This window comes from Lipotes vexillifer, unplaced genomic scaffold, assembly GCF_000442215.2.
Source record: "Lipotes vexillifer unplaced genomic scaffold, Lipotes_vexillifer_v1.1 scaffold951, whole genome shotgun sequence".
In the NCBI taxonomy this organism is placed as follows: Eukaryota; Metazoa; Chordata; class Mammalia; order Artiodactyla; family Lipotidae; genus Lipotes; species Lipotes vexillifer.
The window spans coordinates 883,685-902,756 of record NW_006793664.1 but is presented as its reverse complement, the minus strand read 5'-3'; the positions used below and the strand labels follow the sequence as shown (position 1 = coordinate 902,756).

Below are 19,072 nucleotides of genomic sequence, written 5' to 3'. Positions count from 1 at the left end.
AGCTGAGTGGCTAAGGCAGGAGTGAAGAGATCAATGGCCAGATCTTAAGAACCAGGGACTTGGGCTCTGGTATGTAAAGGGACTTGTGTTTAAGGAACAAAGGTGTTTTAGATCATATCAGTTGCAGAAACAGATAAGCCCCGAAGTCTCAGTGGCTTAACCCAATGGAAGTTTATTTTTTGCTACAGAAAGTCTGAAAAGGGTCATTGTGATCCACAGTTGACTCTCTGAACAAGGATGCAGACACTGGTGGGGACTGAAACGTGTCCCCCAAATCCGTACCTCAGAGCCCTAGCCCCCCATGTGGTGATGTCTGGCGGTAAGGCCTTTGGGAAGTAATCAAGTTTGGACGAGGTCATGATCCTTTTTACTCCCGCTGGGTCTTCCTTTCTTGCCGTTTAAGGGGCATCTCTGTCCTTGTTTCTCCCTCCTTAGGAGTGATTCTCCACACTGGGTATGCTAAGAATCCCCTGAGGCCATTATGAAATATCAGAGCCCAGGCTGCATCCACTGGTGTGGGTCGAGGGGCTGAGGACTGCAGCAAGAGACCCTCTGCAGCGGGCCTGGTGCATAGACCTAGCGTGCCTGCCCTGGGTGCCCACAGCCCTGGCATGGCTTCCAGCCCCGCACTCCCATCCCTGCCGGTCACACTGTCCCAAGAAGCCTCCTCCCGTCATTCTCTCCCCACTGCACCAGTGCCCAGGGTCACTCTGTGTTGTTGGCACTGGCCTGTCTGAAACCTGACATCAACAGGGAAAGGAAAAGAGATGAGTAGTTTGAGCATCTGAAGTGAACTCAGCACTTCGCAGACAGAATTTTACTCAACCCTCACAACAGTCCTAAGACATGACTGCTGTCATCCCCACTTTACAGACGGGGGCATGGAAGTTCCCAGAACACACAGCCAGGACACAGTAAGCCGGCTGGGCTGCTGCGGGGGCTGCCTGAGTCCACGCCCCGCGCAGGGTCCCTCCCTGAGCTTGGCCGAGGCGGGGGAGGGTCTTCCCACCGGCCATCCCAGGTTTGCCAGTTCAACTGCCCCCCCCCTACAGCCCAGGGTGGGAGCGGAGGGATTCAGGGGGAGGGATCCTGACAGAGTGAAGAAAAGAGCCCAGAGTCGGGACTTCCTGTAGAAACTCAGTCCCAGGTAGAAAATGCTGGAGGCTTGGCTTTCGGTGGTTGAGGCAGGCCTACACCCACCCCCGGGTCTGTTCCACTTTCCCCCTCGGCACCAAACACGCCCTCGTTGCCAGTGGGCAGGGGGCTCAGCTGCCCCTGCAGTGCTTTTCTCAGCTGGTGGGCCGCTGGCTGTCCGATCCAGCATCTGTCAGAGGGATTCCTTAGGGTGGGACAGAGACGAGGCACTTTCACCTCACCAGAGCCCTTTGTGTGCAGAGAGCTCTGTCCCCTCCAGGCCTCTCCCCTCCTGTTCTCCCTGCTGTGCTGGATGGAGCCCTTGAGGAACCTCAGGGGAGTGTAAAGAGCTAGAACAGGAGCGGAAAGAAAACAGCTGAGACCAGTTCAGCCACTTCTTTGCAGTGCGACCCGGGGATAGTCACTTAATCTCTCTGTGTGGTGGTTCCTTATCTGTCCCACAGGAGTGACTATGTGTGCCTCTCAGGCTTGCTGGGCATGTGAAATGAGATAAGATATAGAGAGTATCCGACTAGAATATATGGTTAGTAGCTATATAGTAACCCCACCCTTGCCCCCCAATTCTTAAAAGGGAGCTTCAGCCTGTGTCCTTCTAATGCATCACATGGGGTGCACGGGGGGAGGGGGAAGCTCTGGCCAGGTCACTCTTGGCCCAAAACAAACAATGCTGCAAGGTCACATCAGGGATTCAAATACACACTTGCAGCAAAGGCCACAGAGTGAAACACAGAGTGAGTTTTAAATCGCCATGAGAATTCTGAGACAGGCCATCATGGCCAGTCAGGGACAGGAAAGGAGTTTCCCAGGAAAGGGGTGGATGGAGGGATCTGGCCACTGGGTCATCAGAGGAGGAAAAGAGGACAGAGTCTGGCTTTTTGATGCCTCAGGGCTAGGGGGCAGAAGCCACGGACAGGGCGAGCTGTGCACACAGGACTGTGCAGAGGCGGCGCGGAGTGCCCGAGGTGTGGCCACTGGGGCGGCCCTCAGGCTTTGCCCAGGTGTGCAGAGCGCTGGCTTTGCAGGGCCACATGTAGCACTCACTCCCGCTCCCAGCCATTCCTGGAAGTGGCTCAGAACCAGCTCAGAAGCTGGGGAGACCAGCGTTCCCCCAGATACATGGTGGGAGGAAAAGGGCAGTTGGTAAGACCTGGAGATCACAGGCTCAAACTGGAGGGCTGGGGGATGAGGAATCCCTGGGTCGGCGCTAGAGTTCTAGCAAAGCTGCTGGCAAGGCTGAGCCTGTGGTCAAGGGCTTGCTGGCCTCCTGCATCCTGAGGAGGCCCAGGCTTCTTGGATCCAAATACCAGGAAACCACCTGCTCCGGGAGGAGGCTCTGGTGGGGACCACCACGTGTGCAGCAGTCGAGATGCCTTCCCCCTGGAGAGCATGACATCACTTGCAGGATTTAGATAACCTTGAGGCATGTGCCTCTGACCCAAAGATGCTGCTCGTGGCTGATACGAGGGGCACCAGGCGCTCCTCACTCCTCACCTGGGCCTGCTGGGGAGGAGTACGGTCCCTGACCCTGGGACAGAGACTTTCCCATCTAAAGCTGACTCACAGAGGAGAGATCGCATCTCATCTTTGGCCTCATGATGCCTTGCTAAGGTTTCACCACTGCCTTCCTAAAGCAGACACCCAGCCTGGGTTAGGCACATGCGCCTCTGCCCTCAGGTTCCCTTTATCACCTTTCACGCCCAGTGAGTCTTTTCCCGTTGAGTTTCCAGAACCTGCTCTAATGGATGAGTGCTTCTCATCTCACCTGTCTGCTCCTGTGCACAAGGCCAGTCTGCATGGCATCCTGTGTTCAGGCCAGCCCCCCCCCCCCCCCCCCCCGCTGTAGAGTCAGTATTCTGGCCCCATCTGCCCCCCCCCCCCCCCCCAGATCAGAAGAGACCTCCCAGCCCTGTGGGCCCGGCTGACCTGGGAAAGGGTGTCTGAGATCAAAGGCCACACTTTCCCCAAGGACTTGTCCCCATAAGCTCCTGTGTGCCTCAGATGTATCTTCCTGGAAAAGGTTACATGTTTCTAAGAGTTAATTAATTGACTTAGCTGTTTTAATAAGCTCTCTTGAGGCACATATTCAACCGTAGTACGCCTGCCTCATATCCCATAAAATGCAGCTCACAGGGGTTATTGTCACAAGGTGTGTGGAAGTTGGAAGCCGTGCGGCACTTGGAAGGCGGGACCTGTGTTCTAGGAAGTTTAGAGAAATGCGATTTTCATGGGCTCAACTTCCTTGGAGAGAGTTGGCAGGAAGAAAGGGTCAGTCAGGAAAGCAGTGGAAAAGTATCAGAGCCAGGAAGCTAGGTGGCAAGGAGACCTTGGGACAGTCACTTCTCCCATCTCAGGCGTTTGTTTTCTCAGCTGCAAAATAAAAGGCACTGATGTAAGGCTGCTGCGAAGGGCCGTGAAAGCTGTTCGTTGTGCCCGGATTCTGTGTCCGCGGGGGCGTGGCTCACACTATAGTCGTCATAGATTTGCATATTTATTTTGACAATATGTTGGTCTGTGACAGTCATGTTGCTATGACAAAATAGATATATTAAAATAATTGTCTAGCAGATATAAGTTAAGTGTTTTGAAGAAGTGACTTAAAAAAATTTTTTTTTTGGCACAAAGATGCATGGGCTTAGTGGCGCTCCTCTGTGGTTGTGCTTTAAGTTCCCTCCAACTCTATATTTTCTGCTCAGGATATATTTATTAGGTTGCTGAGGTGGGACTATCCAGCAGGAAGGCAGACTCTAGACAGAGATAAGATGAGGACCTGAACAATGAGCCCTAATTAAGGGCAATTCCCTTTCAGGTTCCCTGGGAACAATGAGGAAATAAGATGCAGGAAAGCCAAAGCCTGCCCTTGAAGCACTGGTGAAACCAAAATCTTACTGCCAAGTTCCTGGTTGGTCTTTGAAACTGCAAAAGCCAGGCCACTGCCTTTGTTTCCCCACAGACCCCTGTGCAGAGATTCAGGAATCCCTGCTTTCCTCAGGCACCGGTGGGCTGACCTGAAGGACCTCAGATGACCAGATCCACACTCCCTGGGAGGCCATGAAAATGGCCTGGAGGCGACAGCCCAAGGGGCTGAGCAGTGCGCCTAGGTTCACAGACTGAGCCCACGGTGGGTCCAGAAAGGGGCCCACAGGCTCCTGATTAGAGAAATAGCTCGTGGGATCCACACAACACACCCCTTCCAGCCTGATGATTTCCATCAGGTAAAGACGAAGGAAAACAGAACAAAGCCCCCAGACTAATTCTTCCAGGAATAACGAGCCTTGCCCTCTGTAAATTTACCACTTTCACTAATTCCTTGTTCCATTGCCTCGTGGCATCTGTCATTGCTTGCTGGCTGTTTCCTTTGCCAGTCACTTTTATTCATTCTGGGTTTTAAGATTAGAGGTCTGGTGACTGTTTTTGCCTTGGGAGATTTCACCTGGGAGACACCATTCAGGACAGAGAGCACAGAATGACTGCACTTGCCTCAGTTTTTGTGAACTTGGGTACCGGTCTCTCCCTTCTCAGGGCCACATGAAGGTATGTAGCTTAATTGTGTCTGCAGTGTCAGGGCATCTCTGCTGGGTTGAGACACAATCTTTTCACTCCTCTGTCTGTCTGTCTGCTTATCTGAAGAGACAGTAAGCAATAATGCTCCGTTTGCTCTGCAGTGAAGGATTTCCCTCTCTCTGCTCAGCTTATAGAGCTTCAGCTGGGGAACAACCCTGAGAATAAATGACAACTGTCAGTCATATCTTACCTGCAACTGCCTGCACCACTCTAAGCCCTGCTGCTTCCTGAACTTTACAGTTCCCTTAGAGTAGCAGCACTAATGCCTAGTTTCCTGGTTCAGGGTCTTCAAACTGTAAGGATTTCCAAGAGCAAGGTTAATTTTAAGGGAATCTGTTTTAAGATCATCAACTTTCATATATATTGCAAAAATTGTCCTGATGAAAACATGTCCTTTTCCTACTTTATATAAGAAAGGAGTACCCCTCAGCAATCAAGAGCCTTACTAAGGTGCATTGCCTCCGTATATAAAAGCCTCCAGGGCCAGACAAAGAAACAGTTCGAAATGTTGGTGTAGGTGTATAGAAAAGAATGCATCTAGTGACAAAATAACAAAACGTAAAAATAGTCAAGTATTTGCCAATGCTCTCTTTTAAATTATTTAAGAAAAACTTAATTGAGTTGTCAGCTGAAACACTATTTAAACATTTATGATGATAGATCACTATGTGAATGTTGGCATTCAAAGAAGCCATTCAAAGAATTAAATGACAGACTACTTCTATTTCCATCTACTTATTTATGTAAACAACTTTCTTATCACTTAGATTTAACAAATAGGAATAGAATGGATTCTGAACTTGTCTCATTCTAGAGATCAATCATATTCATCCATGGATATACAAACTGATTTTTAAAAGCATCCTATTCCTTTCATTATGAGATGCATTTCCAATAAAATGTAACTTTTTATTTTAAAAGATCATTTATTGAAATTTGGGGTTCCACTGGTACAATGACAGGCAAAGCTACTTTGAAACAACTCTTCTCACCAGCAACAACTGAAAACGCTGCTGGACTCTGTGTGTGTGTGTGTGTGTGTGTGTGTGTGTGTGTGTGCGCGCGCGCACGTGCGCACGCGTGCACGCGCACACAGTGTGATGGATCAGAGACAGACTAAAACCTAGAGAACAAGGTGTATCTGGAAATTGGCACCATGTCTCCCCTGCATTTAAACACTGATCGCAGAAGCAGCAGCTGAGAGACTAAGAAACTGAACTGAGGTTTTGACAGAATCACAGGATGGGGGAAATGACAAAAATTGGAGTTCACGGGCCACCAAGCAGAAGAGATCTAGTAAACATCCTAGACTTTCAGTTGGGACAATAAAGGACAATGCCCTTGGAGTAAGAAGGAGCTAGAATTAAACTAGGGGTGAAACCCTCTGGAGGACTGAAGCCTTCATAAAGCCCAAGCTGAGCTTCGAGTCATCTTAGTCCCTGACTAACTCCACTCTGGGTTAAGATGGTCTGCCTATAGCCTAGGTGCCCTTCATAAGCAAAAGCCTGTGCTCTCTAGAAAAAGATAACAACATATGGAATGTCAAATGATATCTACAGTTTTCTGTATACAATATGCAGCATTCAGTTATAAAAAATAACCAGAATATGGGAAAACAAGTCCTGACTGGAAACTCAGGAGAAATAAACAGGCAAGTCTTGACTGAAAAATCAAGAGAATAACAGTAGACAGTAGACTCAAACCCACTGGTCCAGATACCGATATGACTTTAAAGAGAGCTGTGATAAAAGAACTAAATGACAAAATGGAGACCTTCACTAGTAAACTAGAATCTTTTTTAAAAAGTGAACTCTATAACTGAAGACAGCTCTCCAGCTTAAATAGGCAAAAAGATGAAAAAGGCAGAAAAGGATGTTCGAGACACATGGGACATAGTGAAAAGGCCACAGAAGGATTAGAGAGAGAAGATGAGACACAAGTAATATTTGAGAGATAAAGTTTGAGAACTTTCTGAAACAGACAAGAAATAGCAAATCATAGACTGAAGAATTGCTGTGAAATCCATTAATTTCAGAGCTGCTGATACCACAGAAATGAGAAAAACTTAAAAGCAGCAATAGAAAATTGTTCAGAGAAGCGGTGATAAGACTGACAGCTGACTTTCCAACAGAAATACTGGAATCCAGAAAGACAATAGCATGATATCCCCAAATGATAAAAGAAAAATAATGATCAGTTCTATATCCAGTGAAAATATCCCTCAAAAATGAAGGCAAGGGACTTCCCAGGTGGTTCAGTGGTTAAGACTCTGTGCTCCCAATGCCGGGGGCCTGCGTTCCATCCCTGGTCGGGGAGATAGATCCTGCATGCCACAACTGAGACCCAGCGTAGCCAAATAAATTAAAAAAAAATTTTTTTAAAGGAAGGCAAAATAATGACTTTTTCTAGAGACAGAACACTGAGAGAATTTATTGCCAGCACGTTTAGAGTGGAGGAAATGCTAAATTCTTAAGGTGGAAGGAAAATTGTCACAAATGGAAGCACAGAGATGGAGGAAGGGATGAAGAGCCACAGAAAGGGTAAACGTGTAGGAAAAACTAAGCTAATAATAATAGTAGTAATAATAATTTTTAGATTAAAAACCCATACGGAATGGAAATACATGACAAGAGAAGCACAGAAGGTAGGAGAAATGTAAAATTCAAAGTTAAAGTGTTTAAATGTCTTTGCATTGCCTGGGAAATTGTGGGAGTGCAAATTTATATGAGATTTCGACTGACCAAGATTTCAATTTTTAAAAATCATCTCTAGGGCACTATTCCAGAAAGAGATTAATTAAAATATACAAATAGCAAGGTAATAGAGAAGAAAGGAAAAGGAGCAATAATAATCATACATACATAATCCAAAAGGAATTAAGAAAGGAGAGAAAAACTGTCAAATGTGTAATGAATACAAGACATGTATTTAGGTGGCTGATTTAAACATAAAAATTTCCTTAAGTACATTGCAAGTCAACGTTTATTTTTTTTACTAATATTTCATTAAATACTCCAATTAATCTGAATGAGTCTATTTATATAAAGTTCAAAAGCAGGTAAAACTAATCTACAGTGTTAGAATAGTGTTTACACTCGGAAGAACAGTGACTAAAAGGGGGCACGAGAAGGTGCCTGTATGTGAAGTTTATGTTCTGTTTCCTGATCTGGGTGCTGGCTACACAGCTGCATTTACTTTGTCAGGATGAACAGTACACTTATCATTTATTCACTTTGTATGTATCTATGTTAAACTTTAACAGAAATTCACATTTAAAACAACTATCAGACTGGATAAAAGCAAAAACTAATATATGCCGCTTATAGAAGGTGTACATTAAATGTTAAGTATGCAGAAAAGTTGAAAGTAATAGCATTTTTAAAAGACAGCACACAGTCACCAAAGGAGAGCTGGTGCAGCTATAACATCAGTCGTTGCACACTCTAAGCTTAGACTATTTTTAAGATAAAGAAAGACAGTTCACGTTGATATAAAGTTCAATCTACCAAGAAGTTGTAATAATTCTAAATTTTCAAAAAAATATAAATTTTCATGCTCCTAATTACACAATCTCAAAATAAATAAAGCAAATATTGATAAAACCAAAAGGAGAAATGGGTAAATTCACAATGATAATAAGTTTCAAGACATCTTTCTCAGTAACTGATAATATAAGAAAATAAAAATATAGAAGGATACAGAAAATTTATGAAGCATAATGAACATATTTACCTAATTGATACTACTAGAACACTGTACCCAACTACCACTAAATACACATTATTCTCAAGTACACGTGGAACATTTGTCAAAAATGACCATATTTTAGCCATAAAGCATTTCTCAACAAATTGGAACTGTATGAAATCATACAGAATGTGTTCTCCGACTACAGTGTAATTGAAGTATAATCAATAATAAAAAGAAAAATTTCAATTCTATATATTTGGAAAATAACCAGAGACTTCTAAATAACTCATGGTTCAAAGAAGAAGTAACTATGGACATTTGGATTGTGGGATGCAAGTAAAGTCATTCTTAAATGGAAATTAATAGTTATACATCCAGGTGACGACAAGGGTGGAGTAACAAAGTCTCATATAGTGCGAGGAGGAGCAAATTAATATAGCAACTTTGAAAACCTATTTGGCATTGTCTAATAAAGGTGAACATACGCATACCCCAAATCTAGCAATTCTACTCCTACACATATTACAACAGAAGTGCATACCTAAGTGCATCAAAGAACATGTACAAGAATGTTTATATTAGCATTATTCATAATTTTTAAAAACTGGATATTCATACAATAGAACTTTTGTGTCTTAATGGGTATATTAGAAGGAAGTTGGAAGTTATTACTAAAAATATGTTTTTGGTTTCTTATTACAAAAATAACATTTAGGAAAGTTAGTTCAATTCAATAAGCAATAATAAGAATATAAAAGTCAACTATGATCCTTCTGTATCAGTTATGAACTATCTACTGCAAGTTTTAGAAAACCTAGCCAACAGTGACTAAACATTTATTTGTATCACATAAGAAGTATGCACTTTATGTAGTTCAGCTGTTTAGCAATGTCATTTTAAAAACCTAGGCTCTTTCGATCCTTCTGCTCTATATTAGCATATTAACTTTTTCCCTTCATGCTTGTTGACTCATGGTTTCAGAATGGTTGCTGCCGGTCCAGGGATCATGTCCTTACAATCTACATTCCAAACTGCAAAAGAAGAAAAGAGGTAGCGCTAGCAACTCATGTTAATTTTTTCATATCAAAGCAAAGCCTCCCACTCTAAGCATCTCAGCAGATCTCAATGCCAGTAGTGAGTCACATGACCATTCCTACTCACAAGGGACCCTGGGCAGATGAGAAGGCTTTCCTCTTTCTTTAGTAAGGGATGGAAAGGAAGAAAGAAGCTCAGAATGGCTTCAGTTTAGCCAAAAAAAGTCTACCAAGGCAGCCACACAAATTTTACCCTGTCATATTTTGTTATATTCACTTCCACTCTTTCTTTCTTTTTTTTTTTTTTTTTTTTTTGCGGTATGCGAGCCTCTCACTCTTGTGGCCTCTCCCGTTGCGGAGCACAGGCTCCGGACGCGCGGGCTCAGCGGCCATGGCTCACGGGCCCAGCCGCTCCACGGCATGTGGGATCTTCCCGGACCGGGGCACGAACTCGTGTCCCCTGCATCGGCAGGCGGACTCTCAACCACTGCGCCACCAGGGAAGCCCCTCCACTCTTTCTTAGACATAAATACGCTTTTAAAAAAAATAAATAAATTTATTTATTTATTTATTTTTGTCTGCGTTGGGTCTTCATTGCACGCAGGCTTTCTCTAGTTGCAGTGAGCGGGGACTACTCTTTGTTGCGGTGTGTGGGCTTCTCATTGCGGTGGTTTCTCTTGCTGCGGAGCACCGGCTCTAGGCACGTGGGCTTCAGTAGTTGTGGCACGTGGGCTTCAGTAGTTGTGGCTCTCAGACTCTAGAGTGCAGGCTCAGTAGTTGTGGCGCACGGACTTAGTTGTTCCGTGGCATGTGGGATCTTCCCGGACCAGGGCTCGAACCCATGTCCCCCTGCATTGGCAGACGGATTCTTAACCACTGCACCGCCAGGGAAGCCCTAAATATGCTTTAAGTATTTACAAAAATGAGATCATCCTTCACAAACCATTCACTAGCCTTTTTTCACTTAAAATAGTATGGCAGTAAATACAAATGGCATAATAATTGTATATGCCTGCATGGTATTTCGTTACTTGGATGTGCTGTAATTTAACCATACCTTTATTACCAAGTGTTTAAATTGCTTCTTAATTTTATATTCTAAATAGTATTGTAATAAAGGTGCTTGTATATACACATTTATTGTCTTAGAATATGTTCTCTGAAGTGGTTTTCCAGGGAAAGCATGTATACGGTACAAATTATGTACATATCGCCGAACGTTGCCGCTCTGGGGGAGAGTGGCCCAGAGCCCGACTCCTAGCTGGGCGCCTCCTACTGGTGTGTTTCAAACACTGGTCTTGATTCATAACGGACAGTGGCATCCACTTGCGGATTGCTAGCCAGTGTCTTAAAAGAACCCACGTAAAACAGAACAGAATAAAGTATGAGCACGCTTTGCTCATATTTTAGTGAAACTTCTGTTTCCTCTGTGAGAGTGTGTGTCCTGTACTGTGTCGTGAAGCAAAATGAGTATTTTGCCAAGGGTTACAGACAAAAATTTTTTTTAATGTTCCCATAGAGAAACACTCATGCATGCCTGCTGATTTCCAGCACTCATTTAAAATTTCTGTTTGTTGTTAATTGCCTTGATAAGAAGTTCTATAACAGTGACAGATTATAGCGGTGATGGCAGCGCTCCTGATTTGCTTCGGACCTAAATGAAAATGTGTCCCATGAAGTTTTTTTTTTTTTTTAAGATTTATTTTTTATTTTTTTATTTATTTCATTTAGTTTTGGCTGCATATGGTCTTAGTTGCAGCACACAGGATCTTCGTTGAGGCATGTGGGATCTTTCGTTGTGGTGCCCGGGCTTCTCTCTAGTTGTGGCAGGTGGGTTTTCTCTTCTCTAGTTGTGGCTCACGGGCTCCAGGGCGCGTGGGTTCTGTAGTTGTGGCGCGCGGGTTCTAGTTGAGGCGTGTGAGCTCAGTACTTGTGGCACGCGGGCTTAGTTGCCCCGCGGCATGCGGGATCTTAGCTCCCTGACCAGGGATTGAACCTGCGTCTCCTGCAGTGTAAGGCAGATGCCTTACCACTGGACCTCCAGGGAAGTCCCCCCCATAAAATTTTGAAATGTAGGATTTTCACTGTTAATAACTCGCCTGTCAGTGAAGTTTTCATTTCCTCTTTACATCGTTTCATAAAGGTTTTCTTTTTTATTTACAAGGAGTTGGATTTATTTTTAGTTAACTGTTATAATTAATTTATAGTTTTATTACCTGTGGTCAGATAATATGCATTGTGCTATATAATTTCTTTTTTAGAAGTTAATGCGATTTTCTTTGTTGATGAGAATATGATCAGTTTTTCCAACTTTAGTGTTTTTATAATAATTCCATTCTTATAAGAATTCTTTAATAATAATCATGTATATTTGTGTATATTTATGATATATAAATACTCATTTACATTCTAAACTATTAATGTGGATTTGTAGCTGTTTCAGGCTTTTGAGACCATAATCAACTTGAATACTATTGATAGAGCTGATTTTTTGGTTTACTTTTGGGGGAGTTTATTTGGTGTCTTCTTTTATATCTAACCTTGCTGTGTCATTTTACTTAACCTGTAAATTTAAAAAATAGTTTCTAGTTACTTCATGTTGATATTCTTGTAGAGTGTAACCCATTCACATTTATTTTGAAACGAATATATTTGATTTTCTCTTTTATTATGCTTTCAATATTAGTGCTTCCTAGATATTTGCTTTTTTTTTTTTTTTTTTTTTTTTTTTTTTTGCTTTTCATGTTTGATTAATTTTGTATGCTTCTTTTTCTTCCTTTAGTGATTTGGAAGTTATGCATACAACTTTCTTCTGTATATTACAAACTTTTAAATCAGTGTCTAGAATGAACACTATATATTGACCATCCCTTCCCTCCAACAACAATGAAAATGCTTTTCCTTTCATTTTTGGTTAAATAATTGGGAACTTTAGATCCAGGTTGTTACATTAAACATTTTTAAAAAATATGCACCTTATTTTTCAATAAAATATTTTCACATAACTACACTAATATTACTAATACTTAACTATATTTTGTGATTTCATCGTTTACTGCTATTTATTTTAAAACCCAATCTTATTCATTCTTGGGTTCTTTTATTTTGACTTATTTCTCTGTTAGCTTGAGTAAATCTTAATAGTATGGAAAAATGTCTGTCTGTCCTTAATGTCCATAATGTCTGTCCTTCCATGTCTGAATTTGTCAGATACTGTTTTAAAAGAATACCTAAAGTTTTGAAGTCAGATAAAACTAGATTCAAATGTTAGATCTTCCTCATTATTGCCCTGAGACAATGGGGAAGTCTCTTCACTTTTTTTTTTTTTTTTTTTTTTTTTTTTTTTTTTTTTTTTTTTTTTTTTTTTTTTTTTTGCGGTACGAGGGCCTCTCACGGTTGTGGCCTCTCCCGTTGCGGAGCACAGGCTCCGGACGCGCAGGCCCAGCGGCCATGGCTCCCGGGCCCAGCCGCTCCGCGGCACGTGGGATCTTCCCGGACCGGGGCACGACCCCATGTCCCCTGCATCGGCAGGCGGACTCTCAACCACTGCGCCACCAGGGAAGCCCCCTCTTCACCTTTTTGACTCAGTTCCTCCTGTGTAAAATGAAGGCACCATCAGCTATTTTATAGGATTCGTAAGGATCATACCAAGTGTAAGTGGGAATCATTTTCCCTGGGCTGTAAGAAAGCTCACCATCTGGTCTCCAGACCCCCTTGCCTGGGAACGTTACCGCGCTTGCTGTTCTACACACACACCTTATTGTTTCTCACTTTGAACTTTTGCTTCCGCTGCTCTCTTTCCTTGGACGTCCCTTTCTTCCCACTTCTAACCCCAACGCATGGGCCAGACACAGCCTGTAAGACTGAGCCCAACACGGGGATTTGAGGAAAGCTTCCAGAAGGAGATAATATCTGCATTAAATGTGCCTCGTCTGAGTTCCCTCACCACCCACTAAATGTGCACTTCACTTTAGACTTCAACTATTACACTGTTTGCACGAAATCCTCCTCCTACTAGGCTAGATTCTGGGATGCCACAGGATGGAGCAAACACAATTAGAATTAAATACACCACTATGTCTGAACGTAGTGACTAGTTCATAGTAGGTGCCCAATAAATACACCCAACTAACAAACTGAGACTGGCACATTCCTCTCCTGCCCTATTTTCTGATAATGGGGTTGGATGTCTCTTCCTCGGGGCAACCATTTCAACTTGTTCAGGGGCCTGGGGCAGAAAAGCTGAAGCCACAGCAGCTCCCAACATCTGAATACCTTTCATTCTTTTACTTCATTTTGGGAGAGGTAAGGGCATGGCTCAGGATCCTTGCTTTAACTCGGTGATTTTTAGACTTGCCCATCAGTGCCGTACTTCTGAGTCCAGTTAGACTAGTGAAGTCTTTATTTTCTTATTCCCAGGCTAATCAGATATTACCTCATACTTGGTTCTAGAATAGGCAAAGATGCACTAGAAGAATTAGTAGTTATAAAAAATCTATAGAAAAAAGTTTTAATTGAGACATTCTGTGTACTAATTAATTTTTGTTATTGTTGTTTCAAATTGGGAAAGACAACCATTAACCAATTTTTGCCAGTCCCTGTCATGAGACACCAGTGCTGTATAGGAATGACATTAAAGAGCTTTTGCTCCAGTTAAACAAAATTAGAATTAAACACACCACGCATCAATAATACATTCTTTTATTTCATGAAAAGGAACAAAAATTTTTGTTTTGACTAATGGTATTTGCTTCCTAAAATAGGCTCATCACCCTACCTTGATTATTGAAGAAAGTAACCATTTACTATCTTTTTCCTTCTTAGGCTGTGAGGTTGAGATTCTTGGTGTCAGACCTACTTACTGCCTAGAATATAAAAATGTCCCAACGGATATCAATTTTGCCAATGCAGTCAGCGATGCTCTTGACTTCTTCAAGTAAGTGTCCCAAATTCTTAGCCATGCCACTGTTCTTCCTGTGTCCAGGACCAATAATGAATGCTAAAGTGGATTAAGGCGGCTTGGTATAGGTGAAGTATGTCTCAGAGAGGTAGTGAGCCTCTCACACGGTGATTGCTACCCTCTAGTGGAGGGTGATTGTGCGTTGAGTAATTTTAGGTAGGGGCACCCTTTGGAAGCGTTGAATTGAGAGCAAGGAAGGCCCCAGGGGTTTAGGACTTTCTTCTTTGTGTTGATGGAAAATAGAGAAGCAATGTGAATGTCAGCGTTTCTCTAATCATGATACAGTGAATGCCTGACTCTCCAAAGATATGTTTTGTTTTTGTTTTTGGTTTTGTTTTTTTGCGGTACGCGGGCCTCTCACTGCTGCGGCCTCTCCCGTTGCGGAGCACAGGCTCCGGACGCGCAGGCTCAGCGGCCATGGCTCACGGGCCCAGCCGCTCCGCGGCATGTGGGATCTTCCCGGACCGGGGCACGAACCCGTGTCCCCTGCATCGGCAGGCGGACTCTCAACCACTGCGCCACCAGGGAAGCCCAAGATTTAAGTTTTTGGCAAAAGAAGGAAGATCTTTGGTGGAATAAGTTTGGAAAAATTGCCTACTCTGCCATCTTCTTGGAAATGTACAAAGCCTATTAGCATATTAGTACATAGAACCTTTTTTTTTTTTTTTTTTCCTCTTCCACATGGAACTATCACACCCAGTTTGAAAAATGCAGAAATCAGTAATGGTCTGAATAGCACACAAGAGCGTGTCAGGGAAACTGACTTATTTCTAAGTTTTCAATTAAAAAAAAAAATTTTATTTATTTATTTATTTTTGACTGGGTTGGGTCTTCGTTGCTGCGTGCGGGTTTCTCTAGTTGCAGCGGGATGGGGCTACTCTTTGTTGCGGTGCACAGGCTTCTCACTGCGGTGGCTTCTCTTGTTGTGGAGCACGGGCTCTAGGCACGTGGGCTTCAGTAGTTGTGGCACACGGGCTCAGTAGTTGTGGCTCGCGGGCTCTAGACAACAGCCTCAGTAGTTGTGGCGCACAGTCTTAGTTGCTCTGCGGCATGTGGGATCTTCCCGGACCAGGGCTCGAACCCGTGTCCCCTGCATTGGCAGGTGGATTCTTAACCCCTGCGCCACCAGGGAAGCCCCTCAATTTTTCTGTTTAACACTCAGCAAGTTCAACCATTCCTTTCAACTACTTCCATTTCTCTCTCCCTAATTCTCTCCAACCCACTTCAGTAAGGAAAATGGATGTGACGTTCTGAACTCTTTACACTGAAAAGAAATCTGGACAGGGTCCTAAGGTGATGGGAGATCTGGGTGTCCCTGAAATCCAGGGTTGGGGGCCCCTTGCAGCTCTCAGGTAATTGGGCCGATGGCCACATGTCCTTCTGGCATGGTTCCTGGGCTGAAAGCTATAAATGGCCAGTAACAGATCTGCAGGCGTTTCCACCCATCACTCCTCACCCAACCGCTCCATTACAAATGAGCTGACCAGTGATGGAGACCAGATCCATGTGGAAAACAGCTGGCCACCAAGAATTTGTCAGCTAAACTCCAACAGGCAAGAGCTCTTAGCCCTTGAAGACTCAGGTCCCTCATGAATCAACGAGCTCCAACATAGAAGTCTTTCACAAAAGGCATGTGTATAAATCCCCGAATCTTAACCATCACAATTCCAGTGTTCCTGGCATCTGGGGTTGACAGCTTCCTGACACAAAGCCATCAGGTAAATCTGTGAGACTTAACTAGCTTTCTGATCGCACAGAGATTTATGAATATGGCAAATAGCCTTAAAGAAACCAGCCCAGTGACTGCTGTATTAAGGTGAAGTGTCTAAAATGTAGTGACCTGAAAGCATTTCATTGAGCTTTAGTGCAACCAGTAAACCTAGTGAAATTTTTCCCACAAACAAGCCCACCCTGGAAGTGTACACACCTAAACATAGGATGTTCTGTGTGAACCAGCGCATCTGGGATGCTACAGGCACAAGTACAAAAGGCAGCTAAGTGCGGAGACATATCCGAGGGCACGATTTTGTGGAAAGTTCCATCATGTTCAAACGTGGTGGAGGAAATGCCATCATTCCATCAGTGTAATGACCATGGGCCTCAAAAGAGTTTAGGGATGTGTATGAAGATGCCATTCCCAAGTTAGAACTTTTCCCAACTGCCTACACACGTGTGGACCTTAGTGACTTCTTGTTCTCTGCTGTCTGTAGATGCAGGGGGCATTTGTATTAGTCATTCACACACTAGCGAGTATGAATGACGATAATATTATTTGTGAGAAACAACCAAATAATAACTTACCCCAATCCCCATCGTGGAGGAGGGGGGACATGGCATTTGTTAAAGAAGGGCCAGTCTGTTTTGTTCTAAAAAGAGAAAAGAACACTTGACTAGCAATTTCCCTTAACTGGAAACCAGTATATCCTCCAAACTGTGAATCAGGTACACCTCAGGGTACGAGAACATCACAGCATCATTAAAAGGTGTGCCCTCTTGGCAAGTATGACCATGGTGAAGGAAGACGCCAGGCTGAACATTCTCTGGAACCGATCCCCGTGTAGTGAATGGAGTCATTGTGGACATGCAAAAGCCCGGGCTGGTGGAGTCAAGTGTTCTGGCCTTGGACGTGGGAAGTTCACATTTCCAGTCCTAGCCATGTCTCAGAGGTCTGTGAGGCCTAGAATCCTTTTTGGCCTATTTCCTCATCTGCAAATGCTTTTCTCTAGGGACGCTTTTCATCTCAGATCCAGAATTTGGAGGCACATCCAAGCCGCAGACATAGAGCTCATGCCGAGAAATGAAAGTGACTCAGTTTCACTGCTACCTTTGCCTTGTCTCACGCCCCACTTTCTTGGGGTTGGTGGGATTCTTTTTTTTTTTTTTTTTTTTTTTTTTTTGCGGTACGCGGGCCTCTCACTGTTGTGGCCTCTCCCATTGCGGAGCACAGGCTCCGGACGCGCAGGCTCAGCGGCCATGGCTCACGGGCCCAGCCGCTCCGTGGCACGTGGGATCTTCCCGGACCGGGGCACGAACCCGTGTCCCCTGCATCGGCAGGCGGACTCTCAATCACTGCGCCACCAGGGAAGCCCTGGTGGGATTCTTATAGCAGAATAAGAGCCACTTCCACATGGTCATTTGAGTTTAGCAGAACGTTTCCCCATTGGTGAGGGCTGTTGCGTTCTCTCAGAGTATTTGGGTCAGGGTGTTGGAGCTCCACCTGGGTCTCAGTGCTGGCTCCACTTCTCACGAGCTGTGTGATGTGGGCAACAGTACCGAACTCTCTGTTTAATGTATTCCTGCCTGATAGGGTTGCTGTGAGGATGAATTATGATAATGTATGAGAAGTCCTCAACATAGTGCCTAACCTAGAATAACTATGATTTATTGAGCACTTACTATTATTATACCTTCAACTGACAGTTACAGAGCTCCTACTGTATGCCAGATCCTAGGCTGAGCTGAGACACAATGGAGAATGAATGCATCCCAGGGTGAAAAACCCCGCAATATAGAGGGGAGGGAAGGACACATAAATGGGCAATTACAGCACAGTGTGAAAAATCACAACCCAGAGATGAACCAGGAAAGCCGTAGGAGTGCCCAGGAGGGCCACCCAGCTGAGCCTGGGCATCAGGGATGCTTCCTGGAAGAAGCACCATCTTCCTGAGACCGGAAGGATGGGCGGGATTGTGCAAACCACGCTCTGGAACTACTGTGAGGTTCTTTTTCCTCTTCTGTGGATTGCAAGGCCCAAGGCACCACAGGCGCTAAGGATACACGTTCTCTCATTCCAAGTGTCGGGGGAGACCACACCAGGAGAGACCAGGCCGCCTCACTTGTGTGTTTGTTTAAATAGAGTTTTTCAAGAGAAATAAGGCAGTCCGCCAAGAGGATTAGTTATTAACCCTTAAAGTCCAAACAAAGGAGTCAGCCTTCATTCCTTTTCCACTGCTTCCTCTTTTGTCAGTCGCTGTTACTGCTACCCGCACCATCACCATCATCAGCATCATTGCTCTGTTCAGGTGCTTTGGGGGACGTTGTGGGCAGGGCAGTCACAGTCCCCCCGTCCCCCGACTCCCTCAGCCTCCTACTCCAGGTTTGTCACTAGTTCCCACTCAGTCTCAGCTTCGAACGGAGGGTTAAATAGTTGGATTTTTACCACCAGTACTCTGGCCGAGGGGGGCGTTTTTCTGGGATGCAGAAAGTGTTGTCAGTGCTAGAATTCACCCTGTGCCCACCCTGGAGCTGACCCTCCCTGGGTCCCAGAGACATCAGGCCCTGAACACAAAAACAAACCTGTCTGCCTCCTGCAAGTTTGCCTGGTAAAGCTTGTTCTCATCCTTGCGGGTCAGTGAAACCTACAGTCTAGTGTTTTATTTAGAGGCTTCCTCGAAGACCAGCAATAATGGAGGAGACATTTTTTTGTTAACATCTTTATGGGAGTAGAATTGCTTTTCAATGGTGTGTTAGTTTCTGCTGTGTAACAAAGTGAATCAGCTCTACATGTACATATATCCCCATATCTCCTCCCTCCTGCATCTCCCTCCCACCCTCTGTATCCGAGGAGACGTTTTTTTTGAATGATTGCTTCTCTTTTCTCTGAGCTTCTGGTGACAGCTGGTGGTGAGGGGAGTTATCAGAACTGTCCCCTGCCTGTCGCCACCTCTTCCGA

The 19,072-nt window shown here is 44.3% G+C and overlaps 1 protein-coding gene across 1 annotated transcript in view; it reads left to right on the top strand.

The window, feature by feature from the left end:
* ENPP6 (ectonucleotide pyrophosphatase/phosphodiesterase 6) overlaps positions 1 to 19,072 on the top strand; it is a 98,330-nt gene that overhangs the window by 54,498 nt on the left and 24,760 nt on the right. The window contains exon 3 of the mRNA XM_007466516.1: positions 14,265 to 14,376. Within this exon, the coding sequence (XP_007466578.1) occupies positions 14,265 to 14,376 (112 nt within the window). The remainder of the gene's footprint in view (positions 1 to 14,264; positions 14,377 to 19,072) is intronic.